Here is a 21,586-nt window from a genome sequence, read left to right as displayed (position 1 = left end):
TACTTGTATAGTATTTCCAAATTGCAAGTTTATTTGCTAGTTTGTTAAACATGTCTGATTCAGAAGATGAGACCTGTACTATTTGTACTAACGCCAAGGTGGAGCCCAATAGAAATTTATGTACTAACTGTATTGATGCTACATTAAATAAAAGTCAATCTGTACAAATTGAACAAATTTCACCAAACAACGAGGGGAGAGTTATGCCGACTAACTCGCCTCACGTGACAGTACCTGCATCTCCCGCTCGGGACGTGCGCGATATGGCGACGCCAAGTACATCTGGGCGGCCATTACAAATAACATTACAAGATATGGCTACTGTTATGACTGAGGTTTTGGCTAAATTACCAGAACTAAGGGGCAAGCGTGATCACTCTGGGGTGAGAACAGAGTGCGCTGATAATGTTAGGGCCATGTCAGATACTGCGTCACAACTTGCAGAACATGAGGACGGAGAGCTTCATTCTGCGGCTGACGGTTCTGATCCAAACAGATTGGATTCAGATATTTCAAATTTTAAATTTAAGCTGGAAAACCTCCGTGTTTTACTAGGGGAGGTGTTAGCGGCCCTGAATGATTGTAACACAGTTGCAATACCAGAGAAAATGTTTAGGTTGGATAAATATTTTGCTGTACCAACAAGTACTGACGTTTTTCCTATACCTAAAAGACTAACTGAAATTATTACTAAGGAGTGGGATAGACCCGGTGTGCCGTTCTCACCCCCTCCGATATTTAGAAAGATGTTTCCAATAGACACCACCACACGGGATTTATGGCAAACGGTCCCTAAGGTGGAGGGAGCAGTTTCTACTTTAGCTAAACGTACCACTATCCCGGTAGAGGATAGCTGTGCCTTTTCAGATCCAATGGATAAAAAGTTAGAGGGTTACCTTAAGAAAATGTTTGTTCAACAAGGTTTTATATTGCAACCCCTTGCATGCATTGCGCCGATCACGGCTGCAGCAGCATTCTGGATTGAGTCTCTAGAAGAGAATCTTAGTTCAGCTACGCTGGACGACATTTCAGACAGGCTTAGAGTACTTAAGCTATCTAATTCATTCATTTCGGAAGCCGTAGTACATTTAATTAAACTTACGGCTAAGAATTCCGGATTCGCCATTCAGGCGCGCAGAGCACTGTGGCTAAAATCCTGGTCAGCTGATGTAACTTCTAAGTCCAAATTACTTAATATACCTTTCAAGGGACAGACCTTATTTGGGCCTGGTTTGAAAGAAATTATCGCTGACATTACAGGAGGTAAGGGCCACGCCCTACCTCAAGACAAAGCCAAACCTAAGGCTAGACAGTCTAATTTTCGTTCCTTTCGGAATTTCAAAGCAGGAGCAGCATCAACTTCCACTACTCCAAAACAAGAAGGATCTGGTGCTCGCTACAGACAAGGCTGGAGACCTAACCAGTCCTGGAACAAGGGCAAGCAGGCCAGGAAGCCTGCAGCTGCCACTAAAACAGCATGAATTGAGGGCCCCCGATCCGGGATCGGATCTAGTGGGGGGCTTTCTCTCTTCGCCCAGGCTTGGGCAAGAGATGTCCAGGATCCCTGGGCGCTAGAGATAATATCTCAGGGATACCTTCTAGACTTCAAACACTCTCCTCCAAGAGAGAGATTTCATCTGTCAAGGTTGTCGACAAACCAAACAAAGAAAGAAGCGTTTCTACGCTGCATACAAGAACTATTGTTAATGGGAGTAATCCATCCAGTTCCTCGGTCGGAACAGGGACAAGGGTTTTACTCAAATCTGTTTGTGGTTCCCAAAAAAGAGGGAACTTTCAGACCAATCCTGGATTTAAAGATCCTAAACAAATTCCTAAGAGTTCCATCATTCAAAATGGAGACTATCCGGACAATTTTACCCATGATCCAAGAAGGTCAGTCCATGACCACTGTGGACTTAAAGGACGCTTACCTTCACATACCAATTCACAAAGATCATTACCGGTATCTAAGGTTTGCCTTTCTAGACAGGCATTACCAGTTTGTAGCTCTTCCATTCGGATTGGCTACGGCTCCAAGAATCTTCACAAAGGTTCTAGGTGCTCTTCTGGCGGTACTAAGACCGCGGGGAATTTCGGTAGCTCCGTACCTAGACGACATTCTGATACAAGCTTCAAGCTTTCAAACTGCCAAGTCTCATACAGAGTTAGTACTGGCATTTATAAGGTCACATGGATGGAAGGTGAACGAAAAGAAAAGTTCACTCGTCCCACTCACAAGAGTTCCCTTCCTGGGGACTCTTATAGATTCTGTAGAAATGAAGATTTACCTGACAGAGGACAGGTTAACAAGACTTCAAAGTGCTTGCCGCACCCTTCATTCCATTCAACACCCATCGGTGGCTCAATGCATGGAGGTAATCGGCTTAATGGTAGCGGCAATGGACATAGTGCCATTTGCTCGCTTACACCTCAGACCACTGCAATTGTGCATGCTAAGTCAGTGGAATGGGGATTACTCAGACTTGTCCCCTTCTCTGAATCTGGATCAAGAGACCAGAAATTCTCTTCTATGGTGGCTTTCTCGGCCACATCTGTCCAGGGGGATGCCATTCAGCAGACCAGACTGGACAATTGTAACAACAGACGCCAGCCTTCTAGGTTGGGGTGCCGTCTGGAATTCTCTGAAGGCTCAGGGACAATGGAGTCAGGAGGAGAGTCTCCTGCCAATAAACATTCTGGAATTGAGAGCAGTTCTCAACGCCCTCCTGGCTTGGCCCCAGTTGACAACTCGGGAGTTCATCAGGTTTCAGTCGGACAACATCACGACTGTAGCTTACATCAACCATCAGGGAGGGACAAGAAGCTCCCTAGCAATGATGGAAGTATCAAAGATAATTCGCTGGGCAGAGTCTCACTCTTGCCACCTGTCAGCAATCCACATCCCGGGAGTGGAGAACTGGGAGGCGGATTTCTTAAGTCGTCAGACTTTTCATCCGGGGGAATGGGAACTTCATCCGGAGGTCTTTGCCCAAATACTTCGACGTTGGGGCAAACCAGAGATAGATCTCATGGCGTCTCGACAGAACGTCAAGCTTCCTCGGTACGGGTCCAGATCCAGGGATCCAGGAGCAGTCCTAATAGATGCCCTGACGGCATCTTGGGACTTCAGAATGGCTTATGTGTTTCCACCCTTCCCGATGCTTCCTCGATTGATTGCCAGAATCAAACAGGAGAGAGCATCAGTGATTCTGATAGCACCTGCATGGCCACGCAGGACTTGGTATGCAGACCTGGTGGACATGTCATCCTGTCCACCTTGGTCTCTACCTCTGAAACAGGACCTCCTGATACAGGGTCCTTTCAAACATCAAAATCTAACTTCTCTGAAGCTGACTGCTTGGAAATTGAACGTTTGATTTTATCAAGACGTGGGTTTTCTGAGTCAGTTATTGACACCTTAATACAGGCTAGGAAGCCTGTTACCAGAAGGATTTACCATAAGATTTGGCGTAAATACCTATATTGGTGTGAATCCAAAGGTTACTCTTGGAGTAAGGTTAGGATTCCTAGGATATTGTCTTTTCTACAAGAAGGTTTAGAAAAGGGTTTATCTGCTAGTTCATTAAAGGGACAGATCTCAGCTCTGTCTATTCTGTTACACAAATGTCTGTCAGAAGTGCCAGACGTTCAGGCTTTTTGTCAGGCTTTAGCGAGGATTAAGCCTGTGTTTAAGACTGTTGCTCCACCATGGAGTTTAAATCTTGTTCTTAACGTTTTACAGGGCGTTCCGTTTGAACCCCTCCATTCCATTGATATAAAGTTGTTATCTTGGAAAGTTCTATTTTTAATGGCTATTTCCTCGGCTCGAAGAGTCTCTGAGTTATCAGCCTTACATTGTGATTCTCCTTATTTGATTTTTCATTCGGATAAGGTAGTTCTGCGTACTAAACCTGGGTTCTTACCCAAGGTAGTCACTAACAGGAATATCAATCAAGAGATTGTTGTTCCATCCTTGTGTCCAAATCCTTCTTCAAAGAAGGAACGTCTTCTACACAATTTGGATGTAGTTCGTGCCCTAAAATTTTACTTACAGGCAACTAAAGAATTTCGACAAACGTCTTCCCTGTTTGTCGTTTACTCTGGTCAGAGGAGAGGTCAAAAAGCTTCTGCTACCTCTCTCTCTTTTTGGCTTCGTAGCATAATACGTTTAGCCTATGAGACTGCTGGACAGCAGCCTCCTGAAAGAATTACAGCTCATTCCACTAGAGCTGTGGCTTCCACTTGGGCCTTTAAGAATGAGGCCTCTGTTGAACAGATTTGCAAGGCTGCAACTTGGTCTTCGCTTCATACTTTTTCCAAATTTTACAAATTTGACACATTTGCTTCCTCGGAGGCTATTTTTGGGAGAAAGGTTCTTCAGGCAGTGGTTCCTTCTGTATAAAAGAGCCTGCCTATCCCTCCCGTCATCCGTGTACTTTTGCTTTGGTATCCCAGAAGTAATGATGACCCGTGGACTGATCACACTTAACAGAAGAAAACATAATTTATGCTTACCTGATAAATTCCTTTCTTCTGTAGTGTGATCAGTCCACGGCCCGCCCTGTTTTTAAGGCAGGTAATTATTTTTAAATTATACTCCAGTCACCACTACACCCTTGGTTCCTCCTTTCTCGTTGGTCCTTGGTCGAATGACTGGGGGTGACGTAGAGGGGAGGGGCTATATGCAACTCTGCTGGGTGAATCCTCTTGCACTTCCTGTTGGGGAGGAGTAATATCCCAGAAGTAATGATGACCCGTGGACTGATCACACTACAGAAGAAAGGAATTTATCAGGTAAGCATAAATTATGTTTTTCAGTTGTCGCAGACACAGAATCCTCTGAGGAAACCTCCCCCTCTGAAGTATAAGAAGAACCCTCAGACCCTTGCACCAGTTGTGCTGGGGTAATATCCTTAGAGGAGGAGTCAGAAGAAATATGCTTGAGCTTGCGCTTGCAGGCGGGATAGCAGCCTTAGCTTTAAACAAAGCTGATTGTAATTTGATTTGATTTGCAAATTGTGATTTGAAAGTGGGTGTAAAATTTGTCACCCACCTTGTGCAACATATACTGCTGGATGGTCCCGCTGAAGAAGCAGTACATTGGACCTGAGAATGGTACTGTAGAACAGAACATAAGCAGAAATTACACAGTTGTGCCAGTGGGCAGACAGTGACTAGTTTGCACAGCAAACATTTATTGACTGGGTTATTAACTTCTAGGGGTTCACTCTCAGAAACATTGGGCTCATTAGGTGCAACACTAGCAAGCTCCATGCCCCCCTAACACTATGCTCCTTGCCTTCTCCTTAACATGGGAAAAACTACTGGGACAGGGAGGGAAGTAGAAGTGATACTTAAAGCTTTGGTGTGGGGTGCCTCCTAGTGGCCAAGTTTTGAATCCCCAAAAGTAAGGTTGTGAAATACGTTTTAAAACATTCTATTTTGATGGCAAGCTTTTTTTGTTTTAGTATTATGTACCTTAAAATGGAAATTATACTTGAAGGATTAAAAGTTTACAATTTACTTCTATTTTCAAATTAGTTTCATTCCCATTGCATTTTTTGTTCAAGGGATACCTAAGTAGCTGTCTATACTGTCTAAAGCACTACTAGGGTTGCCAGCTGTCCTCCACAAAGATACTAGACAATCTGTAGGCGATTGGTCACAATGGTAGGTGAGGTCAGACAATGTGCCCCTGCCCAAAATTTCCCACTCTTGATCCCACCGTGTATTTATTTTTACAACTGAGCAGTCATTATACCCCTTGGCTGCCAGTAACATACAAATCAATAATTTCACATCTGTGGTTGCCAGTAATACACAAACAGTAGTTATTTGACATCATTGGCTGCCCCTCACTTCTTTCTGCTCCATATTTGTAATGCTTTGAGGCATATGAGGCTTTATACATTTACCTAATACTTAGTCCAGTATTTGAGCAGGCTGTCCATTAAAATCTTCACAAAAATAATGGACACTTAAACATAGCAGGAAATAGTGCTGCCATCTAGTGCTCTTGGAAATGTATAACATTCTTGCAAAACTGCTGCCATATAGTGCTTCAGACACATGCACGCTCCTGAGCTACGTTGCTTGCTTTTCAACAAAAGATACCAAGAAAACTAAGAACATTTGATAGAAGTAAATTAGAAAGTTGTTTAAAACTACATGTTCTTTCTGAATCACAAAATAAACATTTTGGGTTTCATATCCCTTTAATATTTTTCTATCATTGATACAAAAGAGGATTTTAAATGTGAAGATGTTATTAGTTTATAAATATTATCAGGAAGTAACCCAGCCAATAAGCATTAGTAGAAAATACTTATCAACCAAAAAGCAGTAAGAACACAAAATTACCCTGTCGTATTTGTTTAAATTGACTTTAAACAGCTTTATTTAACATATTCTGGGCCAGAAATAAAACAAAATGTATGCTTACCTGATAAATTTATTTCTCTTGTGGTGTATCCAGTCCACGGATCATCCATTACTTGTGGGATATTCTCCTTCCCAACAGGAAGCTGCAAGAGGATCACCCACAGCAGAGCTGTCTATATAGCTCCTCCCCTAACTGCCACCTACCAGTCATTCGACCGAAGACAAGCAAGAGAAAGGAGAAACTATAGGGTGCAGTGGTGACTGTAGTTTAAAAATAAAAAACACCTGCCTTAAAATGACAGGGCGGGCCGTGGACTGGATACACCACAAGAGAAATAAATTTATCAGGTAAGCATAAATTTTGTTTTCTCTTGTAAGGTGTATCCAGTCCACGGATCATCCATTACTTGTTGGATACCAATACCAAAGCTATAGGACACGGATGAAGGGAGGGACAAGGCAGGCGCTTAAACGGAAGGCACCACTGCCTGTAAGACCTTTCTCCCAAAAATAGCCTCCGAAGAAGCAAAAGTATCAAATTTATAGAATTTAGAAAAAGTATGAAGCGAAGACCAAGTCGCCGCCTTACAAATCTGTTCAACAGAAGCCTCATTCTTAAAAGCCCATGTGGAAGCTACCGCTCTAGTAGAATGAGCTGTAATTTTTTCAGGAGGCTGCTGGCCAGCAGTCTCATAAGCTAAGCGGATTATACTTCTTAGCCAAAAAGATAGAGAAGTTGCCGAAGCCTTTTGGCCTCTCCTCTGTCCAGAGTAGACAACAAACAATGCAGATGTTTGACGAAAATCTTTAGTAGCTTGTAAATAAAACTTTAAAGCGCGAACCACATCAAGATTGTGTAATAGACGTTCCTTCTTTGAAGAAGGATTAGGACACAGTGACGGAACAACAATCTCCTGATTGATATTTTTATTAGATACCACCTTAGGCAGAAAACCAGGTTTGGTACGTAACACTACCTTATCTGCATGGAAAATGAGATAAGGGGAATCACATTGTAAAGCAGATAACTCCGAAACTCTTCGAGCCGAGGAGATAGCTACTAAAAACAGAACTTTCCAAGATAAGAGCTTAATATCTATGGAATGCAAAGGTTCAAACGGAACCCCTTGAAGAACTTTAAGAACTAAATTAAAACTCCATGGCGGAGCAACAGGTTTAAAAACAGGCTTGATTCTAACCAGAGCCTGACAAAACGCCTGAACATCTGGAACCTCAGCCAGACGTTTGTGCAAAAGAATAGACAGAGCAGAAATCTGTCCCTTTAAGGAACTAGCTGATAAACCCTTCTCCAATCCTTCTTGGAGAAAAGATAATATCCTAGGAATCCTGACTTTACTCCATGAGCAACACTTGGATTCACACCAATGAAGATATTTACACCATATCTTATGATAGATTTTCCTGGTGACAGGCTTTCGCGCCTGTATTAAGGTATCAATGACCGACTCGGAGAAACCACGCTTTGATAAAATCAAGCGTTCAATCTCCAAGCAGTCAGACGCAGAAAAATTAGATTTGGATGGTTGAAAGGACCCTGAAGTAGAAGGTCCTGTCTCAGAGGCAGAGTCCATGGTGGAGAGGATGACATGTCCACCAGATCTGCATACCAAGTCCTGCGAGGCCACACAGGTGCTATCAAAATCACTGAAGCTCTCTCCTATTTGATCTTGGCAATCAGACGAGGGAGCAGAGGAAACAGTGGAAACACATAAGCCAGGTTGAAGGACCAAGGCACTGCTAGAGCATCTATCAGTGCTGCCTTGGGATCCCTGGACCTGGAACCGTAACAAGGAAGCTTGGCGTTCTGACGAGACGCCATGAGATCCAGTTCTGGTTTGCCCCAAAGTTGAATCAACTGTGCAAATACCTCCGGATAGAGCTCCCACTCCCCCGGATGAAAAGTCTGTCGACTTAGAAAATCAGCCTCCCAGTTCTCTACTCCTGGGATATGGATAGCTGATAGATGGCAAGAGTGAATCTCTGCCCATCGAATTATCTTTGAAACCTCCAACATTGCTAGGGAACTCCTTGTTCCCCCTTGATGGTTGATGTAAGCTACAGTCGTGATGTTGTCCGACTGAAATCTGATGAACCTGACCGCAGCTAGCTGAGGCCAAGCCTGAAGAGCATTGAATATCGCTCTTAGTTCCAGAATGTTTATCGGAAGGAGTGCTTCCTCCTGAGTCCACGATCCCTGAGCCTTCAGGGAGTTCCAGACTGCACCCCAGCCCAGAAGGCTGGCATCTGTTGTTACTATTGTCCAATCTGGCCTGCGGAAGGTCATACCTTTGGACAGATGGACCCGAGATAGCCACCAGAGAAGAGAATCCCTGGTCTCTTGATCCAGATTTAGTAGAGGGGACAAATCCGTGTAATCCCCATTCCACTGACTGAGTTGCAGCGGTCTGAGATGTAGGCGGGAAAACGGCACTATGTCCATTGCCGCTACCATTAAGCCGATTACTTCCATACACTGAGCCACTGAAGGGCGAGAAGTAGAATAAAGAACACGGCAGGAATTTAGAAGTTTTGACAACCTGGCCTCTGTCAGGTAAATCTTCATTTCTACAGAATCTATCAGAGTTCCCAGGAAGGAAACTCTTGTGAGAGGGGATAGAGAACTCTTCTTTTCGTTCACTTTCCACCCATGAGACCTCAGGAATGCCAGAACAATGTCCGTATGGGATTTGGCAATTTGGAAATTCGACGCCTGTATCAGAATGTCGTCTAAGTAAGGGGCTACTGCTATGCCCCGCGGCCTTAGGACCGCCAGAAGTGACCCCAGAACCTTCATAAAGATTCTTGGTGCCGTAGCTAACCCAAAGGGAAGAGCCACAATCTGGTAATGCCTGTCTAAGAAGGCGAACCTGAGAAACCGATGATGATCTTTGTGTATCGGAATGTGAAGATAAGCATCCTTTAAGTCCACAGTAGTCATGTATTGACCCTCCTGGATCATAGGTAGGATGGTTCGAATAGTCTCCATCTTGAAAGATGGGACCCTGAGAAATTTGTTTAGGATCTTGAGATCTAAGATTGGTCTGAAGGTTCCCTCTTTCTTGGGAACCACAAAGAGATTTGAATAGAAACCTTGCCCCTGTTCCTCCTTTGGAACTGGGTGGATCACTCCCATAACTAGGAGGTCTTGAACACAATGTACTAATGCCTCTCTCTTTATCTGGTCTGCAGATAATTGTGAGAGGTGAAATCTTCCTTTTGGGGAAGAAGCTTTGAAGTCCAGAAGATATCCCTGGGACACAATTTCCAACGCCCAGGGATCCTGGACATCTCTTGCCCAAGCCTGGGCGAAGAGAGAAAGTCTGCCCCCTACTAGAATCGTTACCGGATCGGGGCTGATCTTTCATGCTGTCTTAGAGGCAGCAGCAGGCTTCTTGGCATGCTTACCTTTGTTCCAGGCCTGGTTAGGTCTCCAGACCGGCTTGGACTGGGCAAAATTTCCCTCTTGTTTAGCATTAGAGGGAGTTGATGCCGCGCTCGTCTTAAAGTTTTGAAAGGCACGAAAATTAGTTTGTTTGGTCCTTAATTTATTAGACCTATCCTGAGGAAGGGCATGACCTTTTCCTCCAGTAATATCAGAAATGATCTCCTTCAGTCCAGGCCCGAATAGGGTCTGCCCCTTGAAGGGAATGTTGAGAAGCTTAGACTTTGAAGTAACGTCAGCTGACCAGGATTTAAGCCATAGCGCCCTACGCGCCTGTATAGCAAAACCTGAGTTCTTAGCCGTTAGTTTGGTTAAATGAACAACGGCGTCAGAAACAAATGAATTGGCTAGCTTAAGCGCTTTAAGCTTGTCAAGTATATCATCCAATGGAGTTTCTACCTGTAAGGCCTCTTCCAGAGACTCAAACTAGAAGGCCGCAGCAGCAGTGACCGGGGCAATGCATGCAAGAGGCTGGAGAATAAAACCTTGTTGAATAAACATTTTCTTAAGGTAACCCTCTAACTTTTTATTCATTGGATCTAGGAAAGCACAACTGTCCGCTTAGCTAGGGTAGAAACTGTTCCCTCCACCTTAGGGACCGTTTGCCATAAGTCCCGTGTAGCGGCATCTATTGGAAACATCTTCTTAAAAATAGGAGGGGGAGAGAACGGTACACCTGGTCTATCCCATTCCTTAGTAATAATTTCTGAAAACCTTTTAGGTATTGGAAAAATATCAGTGTAAACAGGCACTGCATAGTATTTATCCAATCTACACAATTTCTCTGGCACTATAATGGTGTCACAGTCATCCAGAGTAGCTAAAACCTCCCTGAGCAACACGCGGTGGTGTTCAAGCTTAAATTTAAAGGGTTAGAAATTGATTCACATTTGATCCTAATTAAACTATATTATTATAATGACTATTATAAAGGCAATTAAATAAGTTTTTTTTTAAAAAAATTAAGCTTTTAGATACCTTATTTTTTAGCATTAAACTATCATGAAATGAGCAGTAATGACCGCCCATAAAATGAGGCATGGCTCATGGAAATTTAGCATCCGCCCCACATCCAATGGTGAAGCGGCTGGGCCCCTTAATTTTAATATTGCCTTCTGTCAACATCGCATGAGCAGTCTGTTCACAGCCTATTCATCAGTATTGAAGGGGCAGCTTCACACAACAAATGAGAGGACTCGGAGACTAGGGGGAATAGTAAAATAACTTTAGCTGAGACTAGCTGTGTATGACTTTGCTGCTGCTTTTGTCCCAGTTCAGCCCTGCACTAACGAGAGAGCAGCGTATGTACTAGAATTCTTCCCTGTGATTTAGTGCGTCTTTGCTTCAGACTTTGAATACAGCAGCACTGTCCGGCTTATCTCCCCCTCTCCCTTGCTGTGTTTGATTGATTAGAGAGGGCTCCAATTCCACATGAAAGTAAACACAGCAAGAGGGAGGGGGAGATGAGTCCCACAGTGTAAATAAAAAGAGCGCTCATACTCACGCTGTAAATGTCTGAAGCACAGATGCACTTCATCACAGTCAGGGAAGAATTGTAGCTGTTGATGCCGGCCGGTTTTGAGATAGTGTTAAACAAATCTGTCAGGTTGCTAGATATGCCGCTCTAGCATACTAGTAACTTGTATTCCTGCCTCCTCTCAGTAGAATGCTGAAAGCGGTGCTGGAGACAGGGGGGCGAGTCTGCGCATGTATTGTGAAAGTAAATAGTTTAATTGCGCATGCGGGCCGCCATGATGTTTCTACCTAGGTAGAACATCTTAACAGCCTGCATGATAATAAGTAGAAAATGGGTTTGGCTCAAAATTATTTTTTTAATTAAAATTGCAAGAAATGGAAAGAAAACTGTACAAAGGTCCCAATTACAAATGGCTTTATTATAAAAAGAAGATTTGAATGAGTTGAAAATATTTTTTGGGTTTACTATCCCTTTAAATGTAGACATATCAGAATCAGGTTGAAGCATCTTCCCTGAGTCAGAAAAATCACCCACAGAAAGAAGCTCTCCTGCCTCAGCTTCTGCATATTGTGAGGGGATATCAGACATAGCTACTAAAGCGTCAGAGAGCTCTGTATTTTTTCTAGTCCCAGAGCTGTCTCACTTTCCTTGTAACCCTGGTAGTTTGGACAATACCGCTGTAAGGGTATGATCCATAACTGCCGCCATGTCTTGTAAAGTAAATGCCATGGGCGCGCTAGATGTACTTGGCACCACTTGAGCGGGAGTCCCTTGAGCGGGAGTCAAAGGTTCTGACACGTGGGGCGAGTTAGTCGGCATAACTTCCCCCTTGTCAATTTCCTCTGGTGATAAATCTTTTAAAGACAGAATATGATCTTTATAACTTAAAGTAAAATCAGTACATTTGGTACACATTCTAAGAGGGGGTTCCACAATGGCTTCTAAACATAATGAACAAGGAGTTTCCTCTATGTCAGACATGTTTAAACAGACTCGCAATGAGACCAGCAAGCTTGGAAAACACTTTGATAAATGTAAACAAGCAAAAAATAAAAACGGTACTGTGCCTTTAAGAGAAACACATTTTGTCCGAAATTGAAAAACAGTGATAAAAAGCAGTAAATCTTACGAAATATAATGTATAATAGACTAACAGAGCATTGCACCCACTTGCAAATGGATGATGAACCCCTTAGTTTCAAAACCGGATCAAAAAAACGATATAAACGTTTTTTAACAGTCACAACAAACTGCCACAGCTCTGCTGGGCCCTACCTGCCCATACAACGACTTTTGAAGGCACAAAAACCCTTTGTAGAGGTCCTAAGTGTTCACGGGACTCCTTCAGGGAAGCTGGAAGTCTCAAGCTGCAAAAACTACTGCACGATTTAGGCCTGAAATTAGGCCCCTCCCAACCTGTACTCACAGTGAGAGGGCCATAAAAAACTATCCCTAGGCAAAATCTAGCCAGCCATGTGGAAAAAACTGGGCCCCAATAAAGTTTTATCACCAAAATGTAGAAAAAAAACGTTTAAACACTTCCAGCAAACGTTATCTTATTTTCAGTAATGTGAGAAAGTAATAAGAATATTACCTTTTACAGCAAGCATGATACTAGTCGTTATTAAATCACTGTAATCAGGCTTACCTTAAATAAATCCGGTATTAACAGCATTTTCTCATTTCTCTAGAAAAATTTAAACTGCACATACCTCATAGCAGGAGACCCTGCACGCCATTCCCCCAGCTGAAGTTACCTCATCTCTTCAGTTATGTGTGAGAACAGCAATGGATCTTAGTTACAACCTGCTAAGATCATCAAAAACCACAGGCAGACTCTTCTTCAACTTTCTGCCTGAGGCTAAAACAGTACAACTCCGGTACCATTTGAAAATAATAAACTTTTGATTGAAGATAAACTACATAAATTCACCACATCTCTCTAGCTACTTCCTATCATGTCGAGAGCTGCAAGAGAATGACTAGTAGGTGGCAGTTAGGGGAGGAGCTATATAGACAGCTCTGCTGTGGGTGATCCTCTTGCAGCTTCCTGTTGGGAAGGAGAATATCCCACAAGTAATGGATGATCCGTGGACTGGATACACCTTACAAGAGAAATATCCTCAAATGCTGCTCCTTCATATTAATAAGGACAAACTTAAAATAGCTTTTAGTAATTTTATAAAAACATTTTTAAGCATTGAAATATTTCTACACTTATAGAATTCTTTTGATTATTTTAGTTGCATATGAGTTTTATAATTTAAACGTTTAATTTCACTTGTATTTTTTAAATTTGTAATAAAATCAGGAAGCAATAATGTAAAACATGTAAACAACAACAAACAAGCTAAATTGAAATAACTTGCAAAAACAGCTTAGACATTGGGGCCTATCTATCAAGCTCCGAAAGGAGCTTGACGGCCCGTGTTTCTGGCGAGTCTTCAGACTCGCCAGAAACAGCAGTTATGAAGCAGCGGTCACAAAGTCTTTGATAAATAGGGGCCATTGTCTTTTGAAAATGCTCTAAATGGGTTTTCATATTGAATTGAAAAAATATTAAAAGCTTCTTGAAAATAATGTTTTATAATAGATCTAAATACTGATGTTGAATTCTCTCAATTCAAATTATTGGTGGAGTTTACATGGAGTAAAATAAACAAACAGAAAGCCATGAATATATTCCTTCTAGTGGCTTGTAATGGCTTTGAAAATCGTGCTAAAAACTGAACTCCTTGTCAATTATCCTACCATTGACATAAAACTTACCCAGACCTCCCAAACATCCTGGATCTTATGGGATTGTACTGGGTTAGTATCAGTTCACCCCCATAGAACATTATATATAGAGCCTTTCACAGCTCACCACTTTTGTTAGTTTCCTTTAAGTTCTAGAACGCCACTGGTTGGCAGGTCTGCTGCTGTCCCTCCTGCCCATAAGGGCAAATGTTCCAGGTTATAGCGATTGCTGTGACTCTGCTGAACCCCACCCACTACACATCTTGTCCTGCCCACAAACACACCTGATGCTCCCCCCCCTCCCATTGCGACTCTGCCCACATGACCCTTATTCCCTGTCCTAAAAAAACTTCCAGAAATGTTGGGAGGTACATATACCAAATGTTTTTGTAAAAAAAAAAAAATTCTGCTATGATATCATGCTAATTTAACTGTTTCTGCCCTACCTTTTTTCTCTCTATTTTGTTTGTGTTGCTCATACAACATTTATTCCATCATCTCTTTTATACATATTCTATTACGATACATATAACAGTTTTCTGTCTCACATATAGAATTTTGCAATCTCTTTTACTGTAGACTCACCATTCTATTCTGAACAATTGAAGGAGGGTCATGTCAGGCTGTATCCGGACAGATTATGCACACCTGAGCGTCTCTCTAACCAGACGGTGACATCAAACATGTTGTGTGCCGGAGACACCAGGAACCATGATGATGCCTGCAAGGTAATCAATAAGAGTTTTAATATAGGTTCAAGAGGTAGCAATAATGAGCAAAATTATGATTTAAAGATGAGTTATAAAAAAATTATAGAAGCAACCAGAGAGTGTTTTTTTTTATTCAGCAGATGTTCAGCAGAATTTCACCCCATAAACATTAACCCGTATACCGACAACCAAATGAAAACAAAACCCCAAGCAAAACAACCCCCCCCCCCATTATCTGGTGAGAATATGGCTGCATTTATTAAATAACATTAATAAGATATTAATACCAGCTGAGTAAGTCATTGGAAGGAGAACAATAATAAATGTACATATTAAGTGAAAACAATATAGATTCCCAATTAAAGGTAGAGGACTGGTACCCTTAGACATAATCTACACTTCAACAAACACCATTCTATGGATTTCTATGACTAAGAGTTACTGCCATGACTCCACAGACCACAAATGAACCAGACTAGGCCATGTAGAAAGGGGGCAAGTACCCCTGCCACAAGATTTACTTCTACCAGCATCACCAACTCCCAATACCAATTCTCTACTTTTTATCTGCTTCTATGCAGCACACACTGTTCCCTTGCTCTCTTAAAAGGGGAAAATGGACCAGATTATACAATTTGTGGCGACAAGAGCAACTCAGTGAGACTTTCAGTAATGTGTTAGAGCATTTTATTATTGCACTGTTGATTGTATTTAAACACATAGTTAAAGTCAGCTCCAGAACAGTTAAAATGATAAGGGAGATCTACACCTGAATTATGAACACTTGGAATGCATAGAAACACGAAAGCTCATCTTTAAAAAAAACGCAAGATCAATATTTTGAACAAGCAAACAACATATGCTTGAACAATGCCCATATTGTCAGAATGATACAGCACACACTTGCTTTGTAATGGCTTTCCTCAAATAAAAATGTTTAACAATTCCCAAAAAAACAAGCACATTTGTTAACAAAATCAGCCATAGGCCAGGCAGATGGCCATACAGCCACCCACCACAGACCCTTAGGGAATTCATTAAGAAGCCCAAAATAGAATTTGATCAATATTAGTTATATTAGCGCTGCAGAACCTGTTGGCGCTCTACAAATACCTGATAATAATAATAACAATATTAGTTACACCATCAAACTTGTTTTAGTAGAGAAGTTAACCTGAAATACTATTTCACATGTATATCAGGATAAAGAAGTCCCAGACTAGTTCATCAGATGCAGCAATACTGGTGTCCATGCTTACTCACTCTGGAGGCTGGTTTCCTCAGGGTAGTCAATCCTTTATTTCTGTAACTAACTCATCTGCTTTGATGAGGAGATACAAGACATGCCACTCTGGCCCTCTGTTCTGTGCCTCCATTGCATGCTTTAACAGTTCTTTCATACAAGACATTCTGAAAAAGAAGCAACAACTCCCCCTTTATATATAAAGTAAAGTTATGATTAAAGGTTTTAATGTGCATGAGATAATATTGGGATCATTATATTGAGATTTAGGAAGAGTTAAGGGGACCAATTATCAAAAACTGATTTGAAGAGAAAAAAAGTAGTTTAGACTTCACAGGGGATGAACTGACTGAATTTCTCTAAGGATGGAAACTAGAAGTACCAGAGGAATGAGAGCTGCCTAGCTTGGAAAGTAATGAAGCTCTCTAGGATAAAAAAATCTTACCAGGCTGAGTGAGGTTAACAGAGGAGCACCTGGCACGGATATACATTTTTAGATGACAGCAAATACAAATCAATCTGAAATGTTTTTAAAACAATTTAACTTACATTTGCCTCTAGTTTAGTAACAATACTTTGTCAGTTAAATAAGTGTATTATGAACTTTGTGAAAACTTCACCTGCGTACGGCTGGCAAGATAAATCAGTGAGATCTCCAGGTGTAAAATGCTTCAAAAAATATCATGAGATTGTGTTAAAGATTCAGACACACCCTGGGAACGGTCAGTTTTATTTTTGCATAAAATGCAAATGTGATTTGTAAGAGATGAACAGAAACATACAATTTGTTAAAGTTAAATCCTTAATGCATTAAAATTAAAAATTTGAAAGTACAAGTCTAGGCTGTAATAAAACTTAAACGAAATCGGAAGTGTAAAGTAATAAAATACAAAATGTAAATGTAACAAAACTCATGTCAAGCAGTGCAACAAAACTCATGTCATGCAGTGCAACAAAACTCATGTCAAGCAGTGCAACAAAACTCATGTCATGCAGTGCTATATTGCAGTGGGCTTGTACTTCCTTCACATGCAGAAATACAGGGAATGCTCCTCCGAGAAGTATAGCAAAATCAGCCTTTATTGAATCTTTTGTGGGATCTCGCAGTGCCGGAGGATAATTTTAGATCATCTCATCTGAGGGAGACCTTTAGATCATTGGGCCCCTAAAGAACTAATTTTGGGCACCAAAACAAAAGTCCTAAGAAAAAAAAAATCTCAATAATTGTTTTTTTTCCTCAATTGCAGGGAGACTCTGGAGGACCCCTTGTTTGTCCATATGCTGGGCGCATGCATTTAGTTGGCATCATCAGCTGGGGTGTTGGATGTGGAGAAAAAGATACCCCTGGAGTGTACACTCGAGTCACCAAATATGTGAACTGGATACGAAAACATTCAGGCATTTGAATGGACTGAGTTGAAAAGAAAACATTCTTTAACCACTATTCCAAAGTGCTACAAAGCATCAAAACCAAAGCACTAACCCATGCAATGGCTCATGGGTCATTTCTGTTTGCCACTCTGTCAAATGTAAATGTATATATTTATTATATTTTTGTTTTTATATTTATCTCCCCTTAAAATAATATTCCATAACTTATTTGCTATTTGAGCCTATTGCAAAGAGTGAGATATATGTATTTAAAAAGTCTTAAGTAAAACAAAATCAAGCATTTTTTGGAGCTGAAAAACACTACTTCATATTGGAAATCCATTAAAAATTATTTAGTTTGTGACAAACTATTTTTATCTTTGGTGAAAAAACCCCAAGACAACTGGGCTGTGAAACTTGGATTTATTTTTTTATTTTTTTAAAAGTAAGGGTCTTACTTTACTGAGGTAGGCAAATCTGCTATAAAACTGTATATAGGAATATGGAAGACAGGTGTTCAACTTGGGACAAACGTTGCTGTTTTCAATGTGGACATGTACCTTGATTAAAAGTTTGTTTGTTTTAAATTGTGGTGCTGTCACAAATCTTTCTATGAACTAATACCAGTCTGACCCCAATCCAAAAGGACAGTCCACCCCGAAATACCAGGCACTTCTCCTCTGAACAAAGGATTTTATACAATTAAAGGAACAGTCTAGTCAAAAATAAACTTTCAGGATTCAGATTGGGCATGTCATTTTAAACAACTTTCCAATGTACAGTTATCATCAATTTTGCTTTGTTCTCTTTGTATTCTTAGTTGGAAGCTAAACCTAGGAGGCTCATATGCTAATTTCTTAGCCCTTGAAGGCTGCCTCTTATCTGAATGCATTTTGACATTTTTTTTCAGGATTAGAGGGCATTAGATCATGTGTGCCATATAGATAACATTGTGCTCACGCCCATGAAGTTACCTTGGAGTCAGCACTGATTGGCTAAAATGCATACCTTAGTTTGACATATAACCAAGTGATGAGGTGTTTAGAAGGGGTAAAAGCTAAAATTAGGAGCAGGAAAAAAGGGCTTAAAAAAAACAACCAAATGCGTGAGGGCTCGAGGACTCTCGCCACCATGAAAGAAATTAATTTATCAGGTAAGATATTTCACATAGATGGTGAAAGTCCACAAGCTTTTACATATGGAGGCCCATTTATCAAGATCCGTATGGAGCTTGAAGGGCCGTGTTTCTGGCGAGTCTTCAGACTCGCCAGAAACAGCAGTTATGAATCAGCAGTCTAAAGACCACTGCTCCATAACCCTGTCCGTCTGCTCTGATGAGGCGGACAGGAATCTCCGCAATTCAACCTGATTGAATACGATCGGATTGATTGCCACGAGTCAGCAGGGGGCGGCGTTGCACCAGCAGCTCTCAATGCTGAATACAGAGAGCGTATTGCTCTCTGCATTCAGCGAGGTCTTGCGGACCTGATCCACACTGTCGGATCAGGTCCGCAAGACCTTTCATAATTCGGCCTCATGGGATCTAATACCCAAGATGTGGAAGTCCACGAGTAACCATAATGGGAGAGAGTAAAACAAAATATGCTGTTTTTGCTGATAAATTAAATCCATAATAAAACAAACAATATATAGGCACAATTATAAAACTGAGACAACTGAGACAAATGTCAGCTTTGCAAATTTGATCAAATGAAGCCTCATTCTTGAAAGTCCAAGATGTGGCATCTGATTTAGTAGAATGAGCCGAAATTCTCTGTGACAGAGGCTGACCCGCCTCCAAATAAGCTTTGTGAATCAAAAGTTTCAACCAAGAGGCTAAAGAAATAGCAAAGGCTTTCTGGCCTCTCTTAGGCTCAGAAAAAAGAACAGACAGACTTAGTAGCACCAACGTAATATTTCAATGCTCTAACAACATCCAAAGAATGTAAAGATCTTTCAGAAGCATTTTTTTGGATCAGGACACATCTTGGAGATCACTCTGGAGAGTAGGATCGGGAGGGGGATATATTGAGGCCACCAGATCTATTTCTGGTAGGCCCCAGTGTTTTACAATCAGATAGAATACATTTTGGTGGAGCAGGGGTCAAGTCCAGTGGGAACGCAAGGAAACCGAGTTCCTGCACCCATTTTTGCAGAAGAAACTAAGTTCCCACTGGGCAGAGAACAGAAATGCTTCATTAAACGATGCTGCTGCTGGTGGGAGGAGCTGGAGCACAGTCTGGTTTGAGGGATAGTGAGATCCTCTAGTAATAGGCAGTAACACTTCCTACAATACACTAAATACAAGCCTGTCAGCGGTCCTGCTTTGTGATCACCCCACACTGTGGGCAACACATGGTGCTTACATTTCTGTATGGCTTGCTCTGGTGTTATATAGCTCCCCTCAGCAGAAATAGGACTACTGCACCTTAAGTGGGTGAGACTCTGTGATAGAGGAGAAGTCTGGAGTTGCTGTCAGGCACGGAGGTCTCTGGCCGCTCTGGAAATGGAGGAGGAGGGAGGAAGGAGGGCGTGAGGAACTGAAACTAAGTTGGCTATTCACCATGAGAGTTAAAAGCAAAGTATGGACACTCTGGATCTTGACATTAAACAGGTGTTCATGTGTGTCTAGTGTAGATATTATAAAGATGTTTTAAAAAAAAGTTCAGTGTTTCACCAAAGAAAATATGTGCTCATCAAGCAAGGAAGAGTCATGTTCTCCCAGCTTCCTGCTTTCACTGTGATTGGAATTAAGAGGTGCGTACTGGGATCTAGGAATATCTTTTGGTATATCTGAGTATATTCCTTGCACCATTGGCGCAGCATACAAAACTGAAGAGGTATCATTTGAAAGCAAGCAAATGGAATTGCGTCGGAAGCTGCAATGATGAGGCCTAGTACTTCCATACACAGAGCCACTGAAGGGCATGAAAGAGACTGAAGGTTCAGAAAAGCTGATATCAATTTTTTCTCTTTTCTGTCAGGAAAAGAGTCATGGACACTGAATCTATATGAATATGAACAGCAGAAATCAGACAAGAATTGGTTTCTGCCCAGGAAAGAATTCAAGACACCTCCTTCATGGCCAGGGAACTGTGAGTCCCCCCCCCCCCCCGATGATTGACATAAGCTACTGCTGTAACATTGTCTGACTGGAAGCCAAGATAAGATTACCTTCTTAACAGAGGCCAAGCTTGAAGGGCCCTGAAAATAACCCAGAGTTGTAAAATATTGATTGGAAGCCTCGCCTCCTGAGGACTCCAAACTCTTTATGCTGTCACAGACCCCTAACCTGAAAGACTTGCATCTGTGGTGATCACAGACAAAGTAGGATGAGCAAAAGAAGCTCCCTGAATAATGAACTGATGATTCAGCTACCAAGCCAGAGACTGACTACTGGAATCTAGAAGAATCCTTTGAGATATCTGGTAATAATCCCTGCACCATTGGCGCAGCATACAAAGCTGAAGAAGCCTCATGTGAAACCGAGCAAAGGGAATTGCATCTGAGGCTGTAATCATGAGACCCAATATTTCCATATACTGAGCCACTGTAGGGAAAGAGAGAGACTGAAGGTTCAGATAAGCTGATACCAATTTCATCCTTCTCTGATCTGTAAAAGAAACTCTCATGGACACTGAATCTATCTGAAAACCAAGGAAAGAAATCCTAGTCCGAGGAATCAAAGAACTATTTGGCAAATTGATCCTCCAACCATGATTTTGATAAAACAACAACAGTTGTTTGGTATGAGATTCTTCTAAAGGAAAAGATGGAGCTTCAACCAAGATATCGTACAGGGTAAGGAAATACGGCCATCCCCTCAGTTCTGATTAGACAAAAGGGCACCCAGTATCTTGGTGAAAATCCTTGGAGCTGTAGCTATACCAAATGGAAGAGCAACAAACTGATAATGTCGATCCAGAAAAGCAAACCTCAGAAACAGATAATGTTCTGGGTGAATAGGAACATGAAGGTAAGTATCCCTTAAATCTATTGAGGACTTAAACTGACCTAGCTGCACAAAAGGCAGAATAGTCCTGATAGTCTCCATTCTGAATGATGGAATCCTAAAAAACTTGTTTAGAGTCTTTAGATCTAGAACTGGTCTGAAAGTACCTTCCTTCTTTGGAACAATGAAGAGATTTGAATAAAATCCCATCCCTTGTTCCTGTAAAAGAACTGGAACAATCACTCCCATT

The 21,586-nt window shown here is 41.5% G+C and overlaps 1 protein-coding gene across 1 annotated transcript in view; it reads left to right on the top strand.

Moving 5' to 3' along the window:
- The window catches only part of PLAT (plasminogen activator, tissue type), an 87,441-nt gene extending 69,470 nt beyond the window's left edge, over positions 1 to 17,971 (top strand). The window contains exons 14-15 of the mRNA XM_053718000.1: positions 14,640 to 14,788; positions 17,261 to 17,971. Coding sequence (XP_053573975.1) covers positions 14,640 to 14,788; positions 17,261 to 17,419 — 308 coding nt within the window. The 3' untranslated portion in view covers positions 17,420 to 17,971. The remainder of the gene's footprint in view (positions 1 to 14,639; positions 14,789 to 17,260) is intronic.
- Positions 17,972 to 21,586: the final 3,615 nt, after the last annotated feature.

Source organism: Bombina bombina, chromosome 6 (genome assembly GCF_027579735.1).
Source record: "Bombina bombina isolate aBomBom1 chromosome 6, aBomBom1.pri, whole genome shotgun sequence".
NCBI classification, from domain to species: Eukaryota; Metazoa; Chordata; class Amphibia; order Anura; family Bombinatoridae; genus Bombina; species Bombina bombina.
The sequence above is the reverse complement of the archived record's forward strand: the minus strand, read 5'-3'. Positions and strand labels throughout refer to the sequence as shown.